We start from the raw sequence: 21,832 nt of genomic DNA, 5'->3' as shown, positions 1-21,832 counted from the left end.
AAGAGCTTATATACACAAATTTAGTACAAGAAAAATAACAAAACAAAAAAGTTATCAAAACTGAAACTTAAAAAAAAAACACATTTGAAAAAGACTTTAACATAAGTGTGCTTCCTGCTTGCCCTTCCTCCTCTGGATTTTCCCTTTCCAGTTTTTGCCTGTTGTTTTTAGAGCTAAAAAAAACCCCAAAAACAATAAAAAAGTATGGTTCTGTAATCCCCCATTGAGAATGCATTCCAGACAATCGGTGCAGCATGTTGTTAGCTACAGCAAACATTTTTAAAAAAGTCTCTCTAGTCTGTCGAGGTTCGAAAACCACAATCAGTGGGATGCCCTGTTTCCGAAGGTTTTTATTTTTATACTTAAAGAACCGCAAACAACACCCATATCTATAGAAGCGAACGGTTGCTATTTACTGCAGACGTTTTGATTAAAATCATTTATACGTGGATTTTCGGCTAAGCATCATAGCTTCCTAGATGATTCCCAAGCAGAAAAAGAAACAGAAAAAATAATAAGCTTTTACTTTAATTAACATTCAGTAGATATTTACCACACAGCTTCACATTTCACTCCTCTCTCTTGCTCAAAACTCTTTATTGCAGAACAGAAAAACAGATAGGTGACGATGAAGAACACGATCTCGCCCGGCGCCTGCGACTTTAAGAGCTTCGGTCGAGGCGTCTCAAGGCTCGCAGATCAAAGTTTCCACCACAAACTTGTTCTCGAAGTGACGAATCTTGTGGCAGTTGAGAGCTTCGCGCTTCTGCATACCTGTGAGACGGAATAAAGGTTCTTCGTTATGTCGCGTGAACGGCACTTTGGGTCCTCTGCTAAGGAAAGGCAGTCGCCTTGGAAAACGTATTTCAAAGGCCTTCAATTTTCTCTACATCTAATAATATTATAAACGCAAATTTGAATGTGTTTTCTTTGGATTTCTGACTGGCAAAAATAATGTTAAGTGTAAGGAAAAACTTCGTGGACACAAACAACTGTGACCTCCCTCAGAATTCAACCCCTTTTTCATAACACCTTTAAATAAAAATACCACAATTGCCTTCAGAAGCCATGTTCTTAGTAAAAAGTGTGAAAAAAAGAGAAAAATTGGAAGAACATACGCTAGAAATAGTTCTGCTCAAAGTACATTCGCTTGTTATAATGGCCTAGTCTCGGGGTGGGCAATCCTGGTCCTCGAGGGCCGGTGTCCTGCAACTCTTGACGTCTCCCTGGTCCAACACAGCTGAATCAAATAACTGAATCACCTCTGAAGTGCAGTCAAGTTCTCCAGAGTTCTGCTAATGACCTCATTATTTGAGTCAGGTGTGTTGAATTGGAGACACATCTAAAAGTTGCAGGAGAACAGCCCTCGAGTTGCCTACCCCTGGCCTAGTCAAAGGCCAAGCATAAATCAAAATGAAAAATGGGGGCAAGATGGATGCCTTTATCCAATCTCTGAGAGATGTAACTATTTTGAAAAGAAGCAGGAACACCAAACAAATTTGAAATTAAAAATTGTTTTGTGCTTTTATGTTGTAAAATGTGGTGGGAAAAGTTATTAGGAGATAATACATTGAGATTTTATGAATGTTCTGAGTGATTTTTATCTAACAGCGCTTGGTAATTAATTTGTTTGTTCACAACAATCTGGTGCTGGGACCCAGATCTCTCTAATGAACACTCGAGGGCGGCGATGTTCACAAAACCGTGTTGAAAACTATAATTTCCTTCTACTTAACAGTTAAACCCTCCCCCCCAAAAAATACAGTCAAATGTATGGTTGTCAAGTTTGAACATTTTTAAGATGCGGAAGTTATATGTTCATATGTTCTGTGTGTGTTGTGGTGTTACATGGAAAAGCTACACACCCAGAATTGTGTCTCTGCGCTGCAGCTTGAAGGTTTCTTTGTTGTGGCAGAGGTTGTAGATGAAGTACCCAAGCTGGTCGACGTTCTCAAGACGCTCCGTCACCATCATCTCCTCGTGGATCAGGTACGACTGGGGGAGGTAGGAGCCAGCCTGGCAGAGGGGAAAAAAACATCTCTGTCACAGAGAAATCTGGTTATCTTTTTTAATAATTCTTCCTTCTTATGTTTCAATCTTAAACAAAAAAATATTCTCAATATTTTGAGATTAATCTCAAAATATTGAAGTTTTTTCAAGCAAATGTTTTGACTTTTCAAACTCAAAATCTTTTTTGATTTCTTTTTAAAAATTCCTAAGATTAATCTAAAAATTTACAACTTTTCAAACTCGGAATTTTTGGGGGTTTTTTCTCAAAAATTTCTGAGATTGGTCTCAAAATTTGTGTTTTTATTCTAGCAAATGTTTTGACTTTTCAAACAAAATTTTTTTTTCAAGAAAATTTTTTCAGAAAATGATCCCCCTTTATTCTTCTCCTTTCTACAATGGCCATAACAAGCTGCCGTAGATTAGTCATTACATTCTGGGACCCACTCTTTTTTGGAGGCCACATTTCCTTTAAATTTGTTGTGCGTGGAGAACAGCAATACATATTTCCATTACTTTATTTGAGTGTTGTAAGAATAATGTGGCATATTCATTCCTTTGGACTTGCACATGTTGCATCAGGCCTTATGTTACATTAAGGGGAGAAAAAAATGCTGTCTGAATATCTGCTCCAACACGTCAGGGTGTTTCGAAAACGCTACGATGTCACAAAAAATTAGATCGTTTTTTATTCAGAGCAACTAACAACAACACATGTCGAGTTCCCTGAGAGGAAATCAGCCTGGATTTCCTCTGAGGAAATCCAGGCGTCACAGGAAAACCTTGTGCTACCTTGACTTTGATGAGCAGATCCAAAAGATCTCTGGGAGGCATGACGATGGAGGTGTTGAGTGGGATGACGTAGCATTTGTTCAGGTTCAGATCCAGGTAAGCGGTCAGCCTCTGGGAGAGGTAAAACAAAAAATGAAAAAAAAACGGCACGTTAAGCACTCCTCTGTCAAATGTTCTGTTCTCTCAGAGTTGTGAGGTTCCTCACCCTCTGAAAGTCGTGGACGATATCAGCGGGGTCTCCGTCTTCGAAGTCTGGCACGGGCACATTGATGAACTCCACCTGCTCCCGCTCCAGCACCCTGATCTTCTCTTCCAGCAGTCGCTGGAAGTTCCTGTTTGGCATCTCCGCCTGCGGAACCACACCGGTACAGGACTCAACATGGTCGCTTTGAAATAAGCTTTGCCTGGCAGCTAATTTTTAAAGTTATTTCTAAAGGAAAAAAAACTAAATACCTTCAGGACATGTGAATATTGAGAAAATAAATTTTTCACAAACCTCCTCATCAGGGACCATGTAGTCCTCCTCGTGGTAATTCACACCACAGAAGAAGACCTCGTCTTCCGGCTTTGGTAAGGGGAAAAAAAAAGAAGAACATTTATAGAAACATATTGAGATTTTGACACATAAACAGAGGATGATTGTGTAAACACTAAGTGTGCTTGTGCAGTCCATGTCCATCAGTCTAGGGTTCACATCAGGATAAAAATGTTTCTAGTTCAAGATGCGCTTTTGAAACAGAACATCACATATTTTACAGTTTGCTGACGTGCTGTTAACACATACTTTTTGCATTGTTTACACATTCATGGTGTATAGTATTTGGACGCCTATTAAACGTGCAAACATGTTGTTCGTGTGTTGTGTGAAATTTCCACAAGTACATGATCTTGCTGGCATTCCAGGCCTATACTATAAACATAGCACATTGTTGCTAGCCAACAAAAGAGTGAGTGAGTTAGTTGATGTCACCCACCTTTCCTAGCCAGCAGTGGAAGGTTGAGTGGCTAAACCTTTCCTTCGCCTACATTCCCCTAGATCAGACATGTCCAAAGTCCGGCCCGGGGGCCAAATGCGGCCCGTGGTCAATTTTCATCCGGCCCGCAGCCTCCGTCATAGAATCAATAACGCCTGGCCTGCGTGTAATACATTGGGCAGCAGCGCTGTTACTTGCGTGTTCTAAGTGCTGACATCTAGAGGCTCAAATAGGAGCAGCAAATTAATATGTGAGGCCCCCCAATTTTCTAAAATGGCGGCAATTAGCAAAAGGAGGAAAGTTGACTGCGAGGGCCGACGGTTCATGGATGGGTGGAAATTGGACTATTTCTTCATTGAAATACGTAACAACTGTGTTTGCCTCATTTGTAAAGAGACAGTGGCTGTTTTTAAAGAGTTCAATGTGAAGCGACATTATTAAACAAAACATGCTGAGGCACATGACAAGATCACAGGTAATGAACGCAGCGAGAAACTGAAACACCTTGAAGCTAGCTTAATCTCACAGCAGCAATATTTTACAAAAGCTCGAGAGTCAAACGAGAATGCTACAAAGGCTAGTTACGAGGTAGCAGCGCTGATCGCAAAGCATTGCAAACCTTTCACCGTTTCACTAGTGCGCAGCATCCTGTCCCCGGGTCGCCAAGTGAGAGAGAGGTGTGCTAATCAACATTATAGTTACTGTCATATTTTAAATGAGCCCTGCACTTGTTGATATGACAATTTCTCTGTTATTGTGTTTAAAAATTCTGTAAATATTAAACTCCCATTTTGAGATTTTTTTTTATGTTTCAAATGTAATTTGCACCAAGAGTACAATTACTTCTCTTCAACTATTACAAAAAAGTTAGTGTTAAAAAAGTGAAGTTAAATGAATATTTAATTTCAATTTTCAATGTCAATTGAATTTTGATATGTATGTTTCAAATGAACCAAAACATATGCTTAAGATGGCTGAAATTAAAATAAAAAAGCAAATGTGAAACACACAACAGCTCGCTGAAATGTATTTAAATTAATTGCTGTTATATGTAAAGAACGTCCGCCAAGGTTGGCCCCCCTATATTTTTAACACACCAAATCTGGCCCCCTTTGCAAAAAGTTTGGACACCCCTGCCCTAGATTGTTGTTCGGCTCTGAATGTGAAACTATAGAACATCTTATTTGAAGTGTTTTCTGTCAATGTTGATCGTGTGTCTATCCCAACAGATATCGTTGTCGTTTCGTCACTCAGTCCTTCTGTCTGCCTGCATATTCACACATTGGTGTTTTGTTGATGTTGGGTTGGAATCCCGACCTGGCTTCTTTCTTCATGGAGTTGGCATTTCGACCCTGAGCCTACGTGGCGTTTTCTTTGGGCACTCGGGCTTCATCCCTCAGACCAAAAACATGGCTGCTAATTGGTCTCTCTAAATTGCCATTAGGGTGTGTTTGTGTGTCTTTGTGTCGCCCCACCTCTCGCCCAATGACCGCTGGAAATAAAGACGCCAGAGCCAGCAAGGATATATAGCAATGACTGGATCTAACATCTAAACTCTATGGAAACCTTGTGTGGTGAAGAAAAGACACATGACTCTGTCTAAAATACCTAATATCCCACATCTTTTTGTTTCCTCACTTGAGATACTTCCGCAGCGCTATAATGACTTGTGTTCACCTCCAGGATGTAGTAGCGGTAGAGGTAGGCTCCTGCCACCACCACCACCCGGACAGCATGAGGGCCAGCCCCAGACACATGCACCAGCACCAGGTTTGAGATTGGCGACGGACCACCAGAGCTGCCTCGGCATCCTGCAGGAGAGAGAAGAGAGGCTGTCAGGGATTGGTTGACGGCAGCACACTGGGCCTGTTGCTAGCTTCCCCATTAACACAATGACTTCTTTATATTATATTGTTATGTCAGTATAACAGAGTCATATCAGTCTTATGCTCAACCCATCAAATAAAGAGTTACCGGTCAGTCTATTGTTTATTTTACAACTGGCTATTATATGGTTGATTGTACTGACTGAACAAATCAAAGTTGTTTTTGCATGTTTGACCAAGCTGGTGTATTTATGTGTGCTGTATTGATGGAGAGTTGTCACAAAAAATGTAATTAAGTACATTTATGTCTGCGGGAAAAAAACAAACAAACAAAAAAAAAAACGTTTTAAGTGTTTTTTGTATCAGATCAGTAACCGCCAATACTAAACCTCAGATATCGGTATCAGAAGTGAAAAAAGTGGATCTGGCCCTCCATAGGTATTACACTATTTGAAAGTTTTACTTGAAAAACACTCTAAAAAGGTACACTGCAAAAAACTTAGTAAGATTAAATATCTTAAATTAAGGAGATTTATGCTTGTTTTTTTTTTTTCTAACAAGATCCTTTTTCTCACCAAGAGATTTGAGAATATTTTTCATAAAATAATATCTTTTTTGTTCAAGTAAAATTGGCTTGTTTTAAGTAAAACACACTAATTTTAAGATATTTGTAGATTCATCTTGGTTAGGTATTTTTTTTTCTTGTTTTGGAAAATCTTGGTAAGATAAATTTTCTTGTTCTGTTGGCAGATAAGTTTTCTTATTTTAAGAACATTATACTCTATTTTTGTACTGTTTTCCCCCTTGTTTTTGAAAAGGGATATTTTGCAGTGTCCATTCCTGGTTAAATTTTGATGTCTTCAAATGTTGATGATATTTCAAGTCTTTGCCAGCTTTCAGGTAGCTGATGATCTGGGAATAGAAAAGATCAGAGCTTGACCACAAACAGGAAGTCTGGAAAGCCTCCAGACAAAGTCGACCAGAGGCCTGGGTGTGACGGAAGGCCAAAGTGGGTCTTTGTGCAAAAAAACAAACACCTTTATTTTTTATTATTAGATCAGATGAAGGTTTCACTTCTCTTTACAAGAACACAGAGGGTAGCGTGACTCATCACAAAGCAGACCACAAGCAGACATGGAGATTGAGGGAGAATCCCCCCCCACACACACACACACACACACACAAAAGACACAGTGAAACGAGAAACAGATGAGTACCATTTCTCAACCTCACTTTGCAAAATCAAAGCATCAAGCCTGAAAGCAGGCATACGTATCTGTATAAAAGTGCAAGTAGTTAATTCAAAACCACCTAATGTGCCCAGCCTTGCTTCCTGTTTGCGTGAGCTAAACTATGTCAGATCTTGCAGTCTTGTGTAAACCCCCATCAAAAGAAAACAAGCTTGAGAAAACAACAGGCTCTTCCAAGAAAAGCCAAAGTCCAAGTCTACAAGTTGAGAAATAGTAAAAATCTGTTATTCCGCTTTTGATTTGACACAACTTGAAAGTAAAACTAAACGCTTTAGTTTTACTTTGCAGCCATGTCGTCTGTTTACAGCAGTACCACCCAGTGCAGCTCAGGGACACCAACATTTCCTGTGTGTTCCCACAGACTGTGACAGGCGGCACGAAGCAGGAACAGGAAGGAAAGCATCAAACTGTCTTAACTTTCAAAGTCAATTTTTTGCTTAGCTATCTTTTTATTCATGTATTTATGTTTTTGTTAAAGAAAACATTTCCCAAAAGACTGAAATTTTTTCTTTAAAAAAAATAAAAATTCAGCTTCCATGCACCACAAATCTGGAAGTACCAAAATTCAAGTTCCATTGAACTAAGGTTAAAAACCCGCCTGCTTTTGATTCCTAATAACTGGAACATTAATTAATACATTTGACGTGCTTAACAATTTGATCATGGTATTTGACTAAATTCTTGTTTCATAAATGGTTATGTAAGTCACTCTGAATTGCCCTTGTTAGTAAAATGTTCTACACAGACTTGACTTCAAGGACACAATGCCATGTTTCTCCATCAACACAAAGTAAGAGTGAAAATATAACAAATGGGTACTTTTTTTGTTTTGTTTTATGTAGCCATTGTGTTGCTGTTATCCCAAAAGAATTCATTCAATCTTAAGCACTTCCTATGTTTTTGTATTAGAAAATCCACAATGGACAAAAGCAGTGCATAATTGCAAAGTGGAACTAACAGAGCATGTTAGTTCCACTTGTACAATTTCATACAATTATTAGAAGACTTTCCAATTTATAACCCGACCAGTATGACGTGCGCCTTCGTATTCAGAAAGTTTGCTGTCCCGCTGAACCGACGTTGGCACAAAATGCCTCATTCATGAGAAAAAACACAGATGGACGGTCAGCACTTTCAGGCCTCCCTTCAGCATACAGGAAATTCAAAAAGAAAAACAATGACTCTTCCTGGACACCGATAAGAGGAGCAGAGCAACTGCTGGGAAAAAGAGAACCGAAGAAAAGTTGTTTTGGGGCAAAGAGGACCTTTGCATAATAGGTGGTCAGTTTTTGACAGGCTGGAAAGCCGCTGAGGAGGGCCTTGACGTTGAGGCTGGAAAAAAAGGAACTAACACTAAAAAAAGAATAAAAAGAGGAACCCGAATGAGAAATGACTCAGTTCTGAAGCAGCGTTTCTGAACAGGTGGTTTTTGTCAAATGGCTTCCCAAATGTTTTCACCAGCGAGGCACGAAAGAGCCTATTCCAAACGGCGTTCATTACAGACATCCAGCCACTCCCATTCATGCTACAGAAACAAGTCCGACGAGCCAAAAACTACAACGGAGAGATTTGTCGAAAAATAAAACATCCATTTGAGTACTTTTCAGCTTGGTTAACTGGTATCTCTCTAAACCAGCTGCTGTGAGTCTTCTTTTAATCAGGAGGTTCAGTTTTATGTGTAGGTTTATACAGGCTTGGCAGATTAAAGATTAAAGGCTGATTTTATTAGAGAGGGCTCACACATGTAGGGAGTGGAGTGGAAGCAAGTTATGCTTACTAAATACTTGAAAACTGTTTTCCATGTAAAAGGTAAAAAAAAAAAAAAAAAAAACATACTTAAATGTGTGGTTATGATACGTCAAGCTGATTTTTACCTCTATTTCAATCTTTATTAGCCCTAAGTGGGAGTTAAAAAATAAGCAGGCCTTCCACATGTCAGGAAGTTTCTGAGAGTTGCCTCTGGATGCAGACGCTCTGATTTTCCTGTTTCACCACCTCTTCGTAAAACTTCTCCAACAAGACCCGACAGGCCTTCGGACCAGAATTTCACAAGCGCAACTCACACGCCCTCATTACCACACACTTCTGTCTGCACATTCAAGTATACCGATGCCTCACGCAGGAGGAACAGTATGTGCAGCCATCTGAAAGTCTTCTTGAAATGAAGCCGTGACTACACACCGTCGTCTGATCGCCCCGTTTGGGTTATTCAACATGATCGGAAAGACGCAACAGCAAATGAAATAAAGAGAGATGTTCAAAAGAAAGACATCATGAGAAAACTATTTTTTTCATGAAGTTGGTCTAACTTGGTGGCTTAGGGAGTCTCTAACTACGTTTCAATTGACTGTACAATTGTGCAAATTGGAATTACAAAAACAAATTAGCTTAATGGGAAGGCGCCAAAAATTCACGTTTTTCTGATTAAAAAAAGTTTGAGGTGGTTTTTCGGCCGTATCAAAATTAGTGTACTTCGCAAAACTGTGACAGAAATGACTTTTTGCATCACACAAATCACGTGATCAATAACTCGGCTGTTACTGCTGCCAAAAACCACAGAGACAATAAATGGTAGGAGGATAATGTTCTTACTTAACAGAGAAATGGCAAATTGTGTTTTTTTTTTTGTTTTTTTTTTGCATTAGCAGGAATATCAACAAAGTGCTGTGCACATGTGTAATGGAAACGCAACGTCTTTCGTGATCAACATTAAGGGAGATTCTGGTTGAGACATCTTGTCCCTTATGATACTAATTTCAGCTGTTAAGGAGTTTTTCTACCACAAATTTGGCTTTACATGCTAAAAGAGATTAAAGTAAGATTATGTGGATAATTCAACTTTGGAGACTAATTACATAGGCAAAAAAAAGGCTACAAATCTAAATAAGCATGAATATAAACACAGATAACTTAAAATATGTTAGGTATGGTATCAGTAATCAAAACTAAAGTAAAAACTACTAAACATAGTAGTAGTTTAACAATTTGATCATGGTATTTGATCAAATACCATGTAAGCAGTAGATACTTGATGTTATACGCAAACAGTTTCTAAACAAGGCAGGAAATCTATGTTTATGCCTCATTGATTCTACAGAACAGAAAGGAAGGAGATGGCTCATCTTTTAAACTAGTTATTAGATTAGTTAAATGGCAGACCTTTCTAAGCTGTCCTATTTGTATCACAAACATCTTTGTTAAGGTTATCTGTACACGCAGCTCAGTCTGAGGAAGCTGAAATGACCTATGAACACGTCACACCGTGATGTAATCAGAAAGACAGGTGTAAAGATATAACGTTGACTCACAGCGCACACTGAGGTGCTTATGTTTGGTACTTCTACACTTCCAGTAATGTCTGGTTGAGCTTGTATTCGTCAGAATGATTGCTATTATTATTAAATTCCTAATTTGGTGGTTTGGCATAGAGCTCTAACATGAGGTATGTGGAAATAATGAACCACTCTCATTATCCCATTTTAAAATAATTCTGCTTGATTTTGATGATTTAAACAGAAGTTTTACAAAGAACACTTCATTTGTACAATTTTTTACAATTATTGAATGATTTTATTCAGTTTTTTATTTTCTTTATTATTGCATTTACCAACAGTGCTGGTAAATGAGAAAAATGAAAGAAAAATAGTGTAAAACACTGCATTTAGGGTTTCACAAAATATCGCAAATTATTATTAGCATTGGCTAATTACTTATAGGTTACATGCATTCAAACTAAGTTTGTCATAGGTTCGCTGCCACTTGTTTGAAGCAACATAAAACATTTTAGAAGGTAAAGAATCTAAAATGTGGTCTGAACATTGTAACAATACTAGTTATTGCAATAGTTAATATTTTAAAATGCTATGACTAAGTGTTTATTATTAGTTTGTATTTTCAATGTGAAATAAAATTTCAATGTTCACATTTTGCTGCAGTTAAAAAAATCGTTGAAGTTGACAGAAAATTTGAAAATATCACTAGGTGATTCTGTTTTATTGATTGACATAATGAACAATCCATAAACACCGACTAAAAAGTCTTAGAAAAGCCAACATACAAAATAAAGTCTGGTGGGGATGCAAGTAAAACCTGGTGGCCCGCCAGGATTCTCATACACTGGGGTGATATAAAAAGCTTTCACATCTCAAAGTCAACATCGTTATGTGTGTCAGACAATTTTAGAGAAAATGAAGTGTCTGTTTTAGTGAAGCAGATAGAGGAACACTTGCACCGATGCGTCAGCACCAGCATGAGTTCCTAGTTCCCTATGTTTTTTTGAAATAAAGAAGTTGTACAATAGTCAGAAAAGCCACTAGATGTTAAGAAACGACAAGTGTTACCTGTTTTTTTTTGTTTGCACTGAAGGAGACATCTTAGTGGCTTGTAAGACAATAAACAACTAAATTCAGGATTGTTAGCAGGTCTGTAAACATTACTGTATAGGTATAACAGTATCGATTTAGAAAACAGTCTGAATGTATTTTAAATCAATAATTAATTAGCATCATAAAAAGGCCAAGAAATACATATGAAATAAACATAAAACTATATATATTTATATTTTTATAGTAATTCTACAAAATCTGTACTAAAATATAAAAATTCCTTATGTTTAAATTTTTTTATATAACTAAAAGCTAAGGATTTATTTTAAAGGCACCTCTCTATCTGTCTACGACTATGACCATGTTATATAGAAATAGAGCTAAGTGGCTCAAAATATTTCTTCCAACAAGCAAAAGGTTGCATTTCTGTGTCGATGGCCGAGTATCGGTGTCCAGAACAGCTTTAATTTCAGCGCACCAACACAAACAGAAGAAACTCTAAACCCTCAACTCTGCAAGCAGCCAGCAGGCTACGCTGATTCCAAGAAGGACTGGTTAGAGGATTAGATCAGTACTTTGTTGATACCAAAAATTTCAGAGGAAAATGCTAGAAAAGGTTTGCACACTCCCAAATAACCAAAGTAGGTCATCTTGGAAAATGACTAAAATGCAACAAATACTATTATCTCTCTCAGCGCGACGGTCAGGAGAGGCTGAGGGGTATCCCGTCGGACCATCAGTTGCCGAAAACCAACGCAGAGAGAAAAAAACAAAAAACAAAAAAACAAACAAAACCTTTGTGAGCCAGTGCGCCCCCAACCAGACTGCATACAGAGTAAGAAGCTTGCGGGGAACCAAATGACCGCGACTCTTAAGAAACCACGTGAGGATTAATTAGCTTCACAAAACGTTTAAGTGATTTACAAACAGTTAAATCCTCCTCTTCCACTAGAAATCGGTCGGCTTCATTTCACGTAGCAGGTATTAAGAAGCAGCCTTGTTATTAGGACGCCATTATGACCGGCTTATGAAGTTGCACTAAGCGTCAGCTGTAAAAGAGGGAAGCGGCCGTGTGAACCTGCGCTGTCTGGACCCCAGCGCTGCCAAACTCGGTTCCTGCCTGTCTCCTTAATCCACCTCTCTCTCACCCGCTTCTTGAGTTTTAGTGGGGCGGCGGCGCTCGGTGGGAGGCAGCCAAAGAGCTCTGTGGCTGAGTCCCTCTCTCCTTGATTAGGCTGTAATCCTTTTCAAGCGGTCCACATGCCTGAGATGCTAACCAGAGAGTGCAGGATTGGAAAACCATGTGTGAAGCTAGCAAGGTGTTTGGTCCAAACTTGTGTCGTTATGTGAAGGTGTAGCAATGGTCAGTGGACCAGAAAACTCCTCCTGACCGGGAATGAAACAGCTCAGAAGGTGATTTGAGTTTACAGAAAGTGGCACAAGGAAGGAAACTCCACTGCCTACACAAGCAGTTTCATGATGTGGTAAGAAGGCTGACTGAAACAGCCGCATAAAAAGCAATATCTAACTATTTTCACTAATGATTAGCCTTCTGGCAAATAGCACACCAAGTTAACGCATTCTTTCTTCAAATCTTTTAGGCTCTCCACCAAATGGAAATTCGAATTTCAAACGTTTTCATCTTCAAAGTTGATATAAAATTATCAGGTCATGATCTGAACAGAAAAAATGACTTTTCTTGTTATTGGTTCAAAATTGTAATTTGTTGTTTGATGTGTTGATGTGTTGATCAAGAGATCAACACATCAAACAACAAATTACTTTTTCTTTTACATTTGGTTTTGCTCTACTTAGAATAAATGAGAACATTTCAGTAAAAATAATCTTAAAAATAGGGACACGCTGATCCACTTTTTTCACTTCTGACACCAATACCGATATTGGTAGAATCGGCCGATACGATACAGAAAGACAGTGCTGAATTGACTTAAACCGTTTGATTTTTTTTTAAAAAAACAGACATTTACTGAATTACAAATTTAGCTAGCTTCACAAGCTTGGACAAACAACAAGTTTAAATTGTTCAGTCTGTGCAATTGGGAGTGAAACAGCCAATGTAAAATAAATGATAAAAAAATTCAAACTCACACAAACAACAGATTCTCTACCATGGTCAGATATGTAAAACATAAATTGCAACAAATCTTCCTTTTCATTGTTCACACGGTAAAATTAGAAATTCTTATTGTTAAATAAATAATACAGCATGACATCGCTAAGAGCACAAATTATAGAATTAGACTGACTAGATCTGCCCCGATATTTGTTTCAATATCGGGACTGATACAGATGACGACATCGGATCGGTGCAGCGCTACTGGAAAAACGTCTTGTGAACCGATTCCCTGTCATATTTGTGTTGCTAAAATGAGCCAGGCGATGTTGGGTTGAAATATTAAGGGTTAGAAAAGGTTCAGAAGAGACCGTAAAATTACTCAGACATGTAAGTTTTGTTTTCCTACAACAGCAACAAAAAAACTCAAGCTGGGTTGAAATGGTTATTGTAATTTCAGACATGGAGCAAGAAATGCAAACAGAAAGAAGTGGAACAACAACCACATAACAGCAAGTTTTACATGGCGCTGTACTTTGGACTTTACAACACGGAGAAGGCTTTATTAACACGTTTTTCCTCGTTACGCTCAGCGGGGAAACCACAGGATCAGCCTCAGTTCAAATAAGCTGTTCTAATTTGGACGAAACAATCCGAAACACGTTGTACAAAAAAGGAAACTTTTCTCAAATGTCTATTGCGCATCACATAAGCTGGCAAAACTGAGTAGAAAAAGGCTTGAAAAGCTTTCTACACAAAGTATTATTTATAACTTTTTAGTTCTTTTCCTTCCATTAACGATCTATTTATATTTATAATTGGGGACATGAAAAGTTGGACATATATCAATATCTGATAGTAATAGTGCTGTTAAGGCCCACAACAATATTTACTGATATTATCTACCATTTTGACACCTTTGGAAAAAACGACCTTACAGATGAACAAAATGAAGATAAACATCGGTTGTTCATATCAGACCAATACCGATATGTTAAAAGCAACTAACATCGGTTAATTCCAATAACAGTGCCAATATATTGTGCGCCGCTACGTATAATTATGATGAAATCAAAGCTGTAGTTTCACTGAAGGAAAACAAAACTTTCGATTTGACAAATTTTTCAAATTGTTCAACAATTATGAGAAAAATAGATCTACCAAATACTAGATCTATTTGTGATCTTTTTTCATTTGAAAAGTCACATCTTTGATTAAAAACAAAAATATTTAAGATTTTTTTTTTTTATTGGGCAATCTATTTCAAATACTATGTTGAGAACGGTTTTCTTTTAGTATCTTAAACAACAATATTTTATGTGTTGTAGAAAACGTCTGTCAACTCCATTGTAGTAAGAAGTTCGGATTACTCCAAATTTCTATAATTTTTTTCTTGGACCTAAATATAATAATTGGAACCACAACACTGTCATATCCCACATCCAGATTTTAGTGTATTTCTTCAGAAATCCATACAGGGAAAGGTGATGATGCTACATCTCCCGACTCAAACACTACAGCTGCTGCTGTCTAACAGAGCGTCGGCTCAGCGGAGACCTTTGATACACCGGCAGCGCAGCGCGCAGAGTGACGTGTGAACCTGTGAGGGGATAAGCTGTGGCGCGCCATCGTGTCAACCTCAAGATAAACCAGCTAGAGGTTAAGTTAGGTCTGGGACACTTATTGGGAAACATCCTCCAAGTAATTTTACTCTCAACTCTGCTTTTCTACCTACTAAAATAACTCAAATGGAAATAATGGCTGTTCTATTATAAATCAATACTGGGAATAGATAAAGTTCCAACTGAAAACTGCCCATTCACTGCTAGTTGGGAAAGCAGGAAACACAAAGAGCAAAGTCTACTGCCTTTAAAGGGATTTTTAATTGATCTGGTTAAAGGTTAGTTTCCCCCTCTATCTGGGGTTTCCCGACAGTCATCTTCACTCTAAGCAGTCATATTTTTAAATAACTTATTTTAAGATGCGTTAGAGGGCCAAATTATTAACAGAACTCATGTTAGGGTTGCAAAAAATAACATGAGTTTATTAAAAACTTTAGCTCCACGTGTTGATTCAGATATATCTTTAGAAGCTAAATGTAACAATTTACTTATTATGCAATAAAGCTTTAGAGAATGAAGCAGGATATGTCTGAAGGGGAAAGCTGCTATCAACGAGTCTAATCCAGCACGCACCCACTAGGCAAAAACCTGCACTGTAAGTATGTTCAATCTGAAATCCTCTGGAGACACTTCTCACGAGTCTGTAATAGGCTAAGCAACATCACACACACCACAGAGGATGTCCTGGAAGCAATTAGAAGCTAAGGGTGCGCTCACACCAGCCCTGTTTGGTCCGCTTCAATCGAATGCCGGTCAGTTCATTTGTGTGAACGTCCAATTGAACTCCAAGAAAGCGAACTAAAAAATCTTCGTCTGAGTTTGGTTGACGTGAACTTTGGCGCGGTTTGAATACATATGTGAACACCAGGCGGACTAGAGAGCACTCCAAAAGCAGGAAGCAGACTGTAGCACAGGGCATTCTGGTAAATACAACCAAAACAAACATGTGAGTCTAGCGCTAGAAGGAGAAATATTTTAGGGTCTTTCACCAAAGATGAAAAAATAAATCCTGCAACTGTTAAAATTTGCCACCACTCCATTTTTGTTAATATTTTGCGAAGAAGGAAGCTGCACTTAGCAGCTGTGTTTTTATGACAAATGTGCGCAAAATTTAGTCAATATTCAGGTAATGTTGAACAGTGCAATTTTACAATTGCAATATTTCCATGAAATAGGAAATCACAAGTGAATTAGTTTGTTCATGCAATAAGTCATTAAAAACCATGATAGGCCATCATACTCCAACTACTTCCTGTCGCCTTTTCCTTTGTGGTTTCTGCCAGTGTGATTTCAGCCTCAATAGAAGTGAGTTTGATACGGACTATCAGGTGTGCAAACACCCTAAAACAATACTCCCGTTTAAATATTTTACCCAAATCGTTTGTTGAAGTTTTCAAGTTTGTAGAGAATAGCTGATGAATGAGAGACTACAGTGGAGTTCAACAAGCAGAGAAAGAGAGGAAAATGTTAAAAATTTCTCTCGTGAGCGCTGCATATCCACTGAGTCACTCCACACCAGCTCATCAGACGGTTTACATTGCGGTACTCTGGTTACAGTGTTTGTCTATCACTCTAATCAGTCCGGTCCAGCTCAGCTGGTCACCTGACGAATCTTGCCGCCCATTTTCCAACTCCTAAATTTTGCTGAGAAAGCAATGAAAATGGCTGCCTGAACGCTGGCACTGGAAACTCAGGGAAAGCGAAAGAGAAAGCCCCTTCTGTTGCACCTGTAAGTTCAGAGGATTTGTGACACAGAAACAAGGTGGCATTCAGGGCGGCTCATGTTACGACGCAGGAGTGTCGGTTTTCCAAGCAGACAACTAAAATTATCATTATTTTCAAGGTTTTATTCAGGATGTAAAACGATAACCGACACGATGAAAGGATTCATTTGAATATTTCCGTTTTCTGGTTCCTTTTTGGAGAGGCGTGCGTTGTTAAACCAGCGGAGCCGCTTCCTGTGCCGTAGAAAACTTTTCCATTCAGGCAAAGTTGGTTGTCGGTACGCCCGCAGTGAAAGGCGATGATTGTGTCCATGAAGGAAACACAAAGCCACTGTTTCCACAAAAATAAACCTGCAGCATGTTTTTAGCTGCAGCAGGTACTGTCATCGTCTGTCCTAATTACTTTATCACTAAAGGAGTGACTAGTTACTAGGCAATAGCACCTTCGCTACTCGAGGCACAAGAAGCAAATTCAATTTTTTTTTTAATTCTGCAGATTTGTGATGATAAACATGTAGTTTATTTCCATATTTAGAAGTATTTATTAAGATACAGATAGAAGTGATGGTAAAAAAGTATTGTTAGCCAATTTTATTGCACTATTAACACCATTAAATTGACAAAAGAAGGCAAAAGTTACAAAGAGAGGCCGTAATCTGTACATCTTAATAATAAACTGCTTTTTAACATCAAGGGTTAAATATATTTCCTCTTAAAGAAATGATTACAGAAAGATACTCACTGATGTGAAGTAATTTGCACAGTTCTAATGCTACATTGTTTTGAGAATTAGATATTCTATTAAAATGTGTTTCACTAAATAATTAACCGGGCTGCAGCAATATTTAAAATTATTCTCCATCATAAAATGTACTGAAAACAACAAGCATGTGGAAAGAAACTGTTTGGACAGCAATAAATGTTAGTTAAATATGTAAGCTATCAGGTCGTATGCAAGTCATATATTTAGTAACTCTTGTTGCTTAAATGGCAGATAGGATGTAGGAGAGGCATGGCAGGGGTAACTTTGTTTAGGAAAATTATTTCAGATGGAAATCTAAATTTTCCCATCAATAGTTGGATACACGCCTTACTTGAAAATACATGTCCCGTTTGATTGTTGCAATAACAAACAGAGACATCATAAGTGGTATTATTTAAGCTTTTGGTTGTGTTCCTGGATAATTAACAAAACTTGCAGTTAATTTGCAAAACGAAAGTTTATCAGTCCTTGTGTTACTTTGCTATTATCAATACCTTAACTTGAAAATGGTCTCAAAATGACAATATTATCATTTACATCAGTCAGGAAGGGGACGATTTATTGTCCAGCAAAATGTGTTATTGTGACAGGTTTAATTAACACTGTCTACTTGTGTGTTTATCTCTAAGTCTCGGAGTTGTTGCTACATACACCAATATCCTCCAGCCCTAAACATGACCCGCAAATTCCTGCATTAATGTGTAATTGAAGGTTCTGCTGTTGAGTGGATCATTCCTGCTGGGAAACACTTAACATGATCGAACACGTTCTGATTCTTTGGAGCTTTTTCATGTTTAAAGTTTGCAACTGAGTCGGCCAACTAATTTGCTCCTCTAAGTATCTGGATGGTAAATGAAACCTGACAGAAGCACGGTCATATTTACTCTAAACTCCCTGTTTGTTGAGGAGCTTAAAGAAACTTGTTTTTCCATTTCTAAGTAGCAGTTAAAGTCTTCAAATCATAATGTATCCCAACAATTGACAAAACCGTTTCAAGTAATAAACGGTCAACAAAAAAAAAAAAAAAAAAAAAAAGAGAAGAAAAATAAATAAATAAAAAAATTAAAAAAGGACCAGATTTACAAGAATGTCAGCCCCTGGGCTGGAAACCATTTGGTGCCCTATTCACAAAAAAATAATTATTTTTACTAATGCAAATTACTAGGGCTGTCTCAATAAGCAATAAATCATTTAATAGTTTAATCAATTAAAATGAGCTTAATAATTCCTATTTGCACAATGTATTATTTTTCTCTTTTCTCTTCCTCTTTCTACCAAAATCTAGATGAGAAAAGTCTTCAATATGGTGCATTGGTCTCAACTAGACCATTTTTTTGAAGGGCCATTTGGTTTACAGAAACGTCATAATTCGTTTTACTTGTTGTTTTGTTTATTTATTCTGAATATTTAAAATGTCTTCCAGTTCCAGGGTTAAATATCCATCAGAATTTAAAGTTTCTTGATTGTTCAGAATGTGTTCTTGCATTTTTATCCCATTACCATTATATCATTTAAAAATGGTCTCAAAACAACAGTATTATGGCTTACTGCGATCATTTCTGATCAGCAAAATTAGTTATCATAGCAGGCCTACAAGTAACACTACATTAATAGATTAAACTATACGCAATTGGATATGAACCGATGATACAAACTGATGGTGGAAGGTTTAATATTGTAACTTAAAAATTTTAAGACATTTTAAAACACCCGAGTATATTCATATGAGTCTTATATGAAGCATAATGTCAGCAAAAAATGCATTTATGAATGAAAATAAATAAGAAAAACATGTACAGGCCACTCCCAAAAATATGGGCCGTGAGCTGCTGCCTGTTATTTAAAGTTTGGCTCAGCACAGATTGGTGTCACCTTATATCACTTTGATACTGTCATCATATCCTTTAAAACAGCCTTTTGCATTTCAGTTGCAGTGTTTTTCTGTAAGATTAGGATGATTATAAAAGGAGTTGGATTAGGCTGATAACAAGATGCTACACATTTCAGATCCAGCCTTTTTTTCTTTTTCTTTTTTTGTTATCCAGTTCGACACAAAACAATCCAAGCCAAGTCCAGAGCTCGCTGTGTTTGCACGCACTCCGTTCCCCAAAACAGGAAACGTTAAACTCGTCGAGATAAGGGTTGCACAGAACGAGCTCGCAAAACGAAACAAGACTGCAGGCCACAAAATCCACAAAGCCACGTCGTTGAAACCAAGATTGGAAAACCGCCTCATACGGCGCAGAAAATGTCGTCTCTCTCACTTTATCTCCGACTTGTACCAAACGCACATATCCGATTTTGCAACAGAGCAGTTTATCTGCACAGAGCTGAGACTCTGCTCTGTCTCTCTCTCTATCTCTCTTTCTACTTGCACGCAAAGAGCTAAAACTTCCTCTGCTTGAATAAGAAAAAAACAACAACTTTGTTTCACAACAGGGTGGCAACTTGGCAGAGAAAAAGGAATTGTGAAGAACTTTTACCCCAACAGATTTAACACGAATCAGCAGAACCCGCTCTGCTCTGAAAGGTTGAATCATTTCTCTTTTGCAAGCATTACATCACAAAAGGCGTTCCTCGCTGTGTTTTTTTGGAAGGTGAAACGCGTGAATCTGAAAATAAAAAAACAATAAAAAAACGAACACCTCAGGAGAAACTGTCACACTCTGGAGCTGCACTCACATGTGAGTGAGCCCGGCCCACTACAGGAAGCCGATCAGAACTCACACAGTTTTTACTGCCGACACGTTTTTCACCAGCTGTGGAAAGGAAAGCGTTCCCTTCTGAAACTGTCAGGAGATTAGATAGAACAACAAAACACAGAGTGAGGTGTCCAAGGGAGTGAGAGTTGATGTGATGACAAGAACTTCCTCTGCTTATCCGTTTGCTTTTACAGTGCTGACACAGTTAAGATAGCAATGCAGGCCCAATACATAAGAACTCAAATACCTAAATCATTTGTCCTATTCATTAAAAGTACTTCAGGAACTCCTACTATTTTAAAGTCACATGAAACCACTTTGATGGACTTTGTAAAGACAGCAATTTAGTCAGAATACGGTTAGGGACGCATGCTACTACTGTACCAATTGTTAACATAATAAAAACTAGTTTTAAAAGCTTTCCACCAACATAAAGTTATAAGTTCAATCTCTTTTAACAATGCGCTTAGGAGAAGCAAGACTCCTAAATCTAATTCTCCTCAGGTCTCCACAAAACCCTGCAACAGGATAAAGCAGGACTGAAAAAGTAGATTCTCAAGAGAACTCATTACAATAAAAATGACAATATTTCAATTTGAAATACACTCATTTGAGAGCGTTGAAGATTTCTAGTTTTAAACCGCTATAACACGTTTTTTTTTCTGAAATAAGGTGACTCGGCGGTTTACAATACTTGAATATCGCGATATTTAAGCCAAATTGCACACGCAAACACCTAAACCTACGTGGTAGAAGAGGCGAAACTTATTCCCTACTATTATTTTTCGTTCATTTTATGATTTATAATTTTTAAAAACAACAGTTATGTGCGTTATTTAAGTTTTGGTTCCCAAACAGAGCGCGAGGAAAAAGAAACTCAACTGCGCTCGCGCTTCAACCGACAGGAATCCAACTCCAGGCCGACGTCGAGTTCAACCGTGGAGATTATTACGAGTTTATTTCATTTTGGCAACAAATCCTTGTACCTAAAGAGTGGGAAGCGAAACGAAATGGAGCGAAAACTGACGAGGACATAAAACGTGCCTTTAATGGCCGTTACTGTTGAAGTCCAATAAAACGCTAAAAGCCAAATCAGGAAGTAACGTCCGGCCGAATTCCGAATTTCTAAACGTTTTAATGCCACGCAAAACACGACATTTTTATTTTTATTTTTTTAATGGCAAGTTACACATGAACATAAACTACTTTGCAGCGCTTCGGACGACAGCCAACAGGCTGAAAACCAGTTTAGTTTTCGCTCTTTCCGTTCTGCTTCAAAAGCCATTTTCAACCTCACCGTTTCGTCCTCGGGGATCAGAGTTTCAGCATCTTTCTTCACGTCTTTCTGAGCCAAAGCGGTATTGAACGACACTTTCACCATCCTGAAACCGTCGGCAGCAGATTCCCAGAGGCGAACAACGACGAAGGAAATGGTTGAGAGGGACAAAAAGATATCAGAAGTTGCTCCGAAGTGAAGTCGGTTCACTTCCTATTCGGCCAAGTCTGGTATGTTGTGAAAACAAAGCCGCGGAGGTCATCAAGGTAGCATACGGAGCTCCTGCGCAACTTCCGCTAGGCTTTCCAAAATAAAACGAGTTGGGTCGATCCTGTTCTTTTTTTTTTGGAAGATTGTTAAATAAAACTAAGCGAACAAAATACAGTTGAAGATTTTTAAATTCAAGATTGCTTTAAGACAATTGATGGTACAATAAGCTAAAAAGAAATATAGAAAATGGTGGGAAAAAAAATCATAATCTGAACAAAAACATAAAA

At 38.0% G+C, this 21,832-nt stretch overlaps 1 protein-coding gene across 1 annotated transcript; it reads right to left on the bottom strand.

The window, feature by feature from the left end:
* Positions 1 to 510: 510 nt before the first annotated feature.
* On the bottom strand, positions 511 to 21,619 carry LOC129379151 (integral membrane protein 2B-like). The gene is given in 8 exon segments (XM_055059779.1): positions 511 to 774; positions 1,866 to 2,016; positions 2,800 to 2,910; positions 3,005 to 3,148; positions 3,296 to 3,364; positions 5,451 to 5,498; positions 5,501 to 5,584; positions 21,357 to 21,619. Coding segments are annotated over 8 exon segments (780 nt in total). The 5' UTR covers positions 21,441 to 21,619; the 3' UTR covers positions 511 to 685.
* Positions 21,620 to 21,832: the final 213 nt, after the last annotated feature.

Source organism: Poeciliopsis prolifica, unplaced genomic scaffold (genome assembly GCF_027474105.1).
Source record: "Poeciliopsis prolifica strain line A6 unplaced genomic scaffold, Auburn_PproV2 SCAFFOLD056, whole genome shotgun sequence".
Lineage (NCBI taxonomy): Eukaryota > Metazoa > Chordata > Actinopteri > Cyprinodontiformes > Poeciliidae > Poeciliopsis > Poeciliopsis prolifica.
The sequence above is the reverse complement of the archived record's forward strand: the minus strand, read 5'-3'. Positions and strand labels throughout refer to the sequence as shown.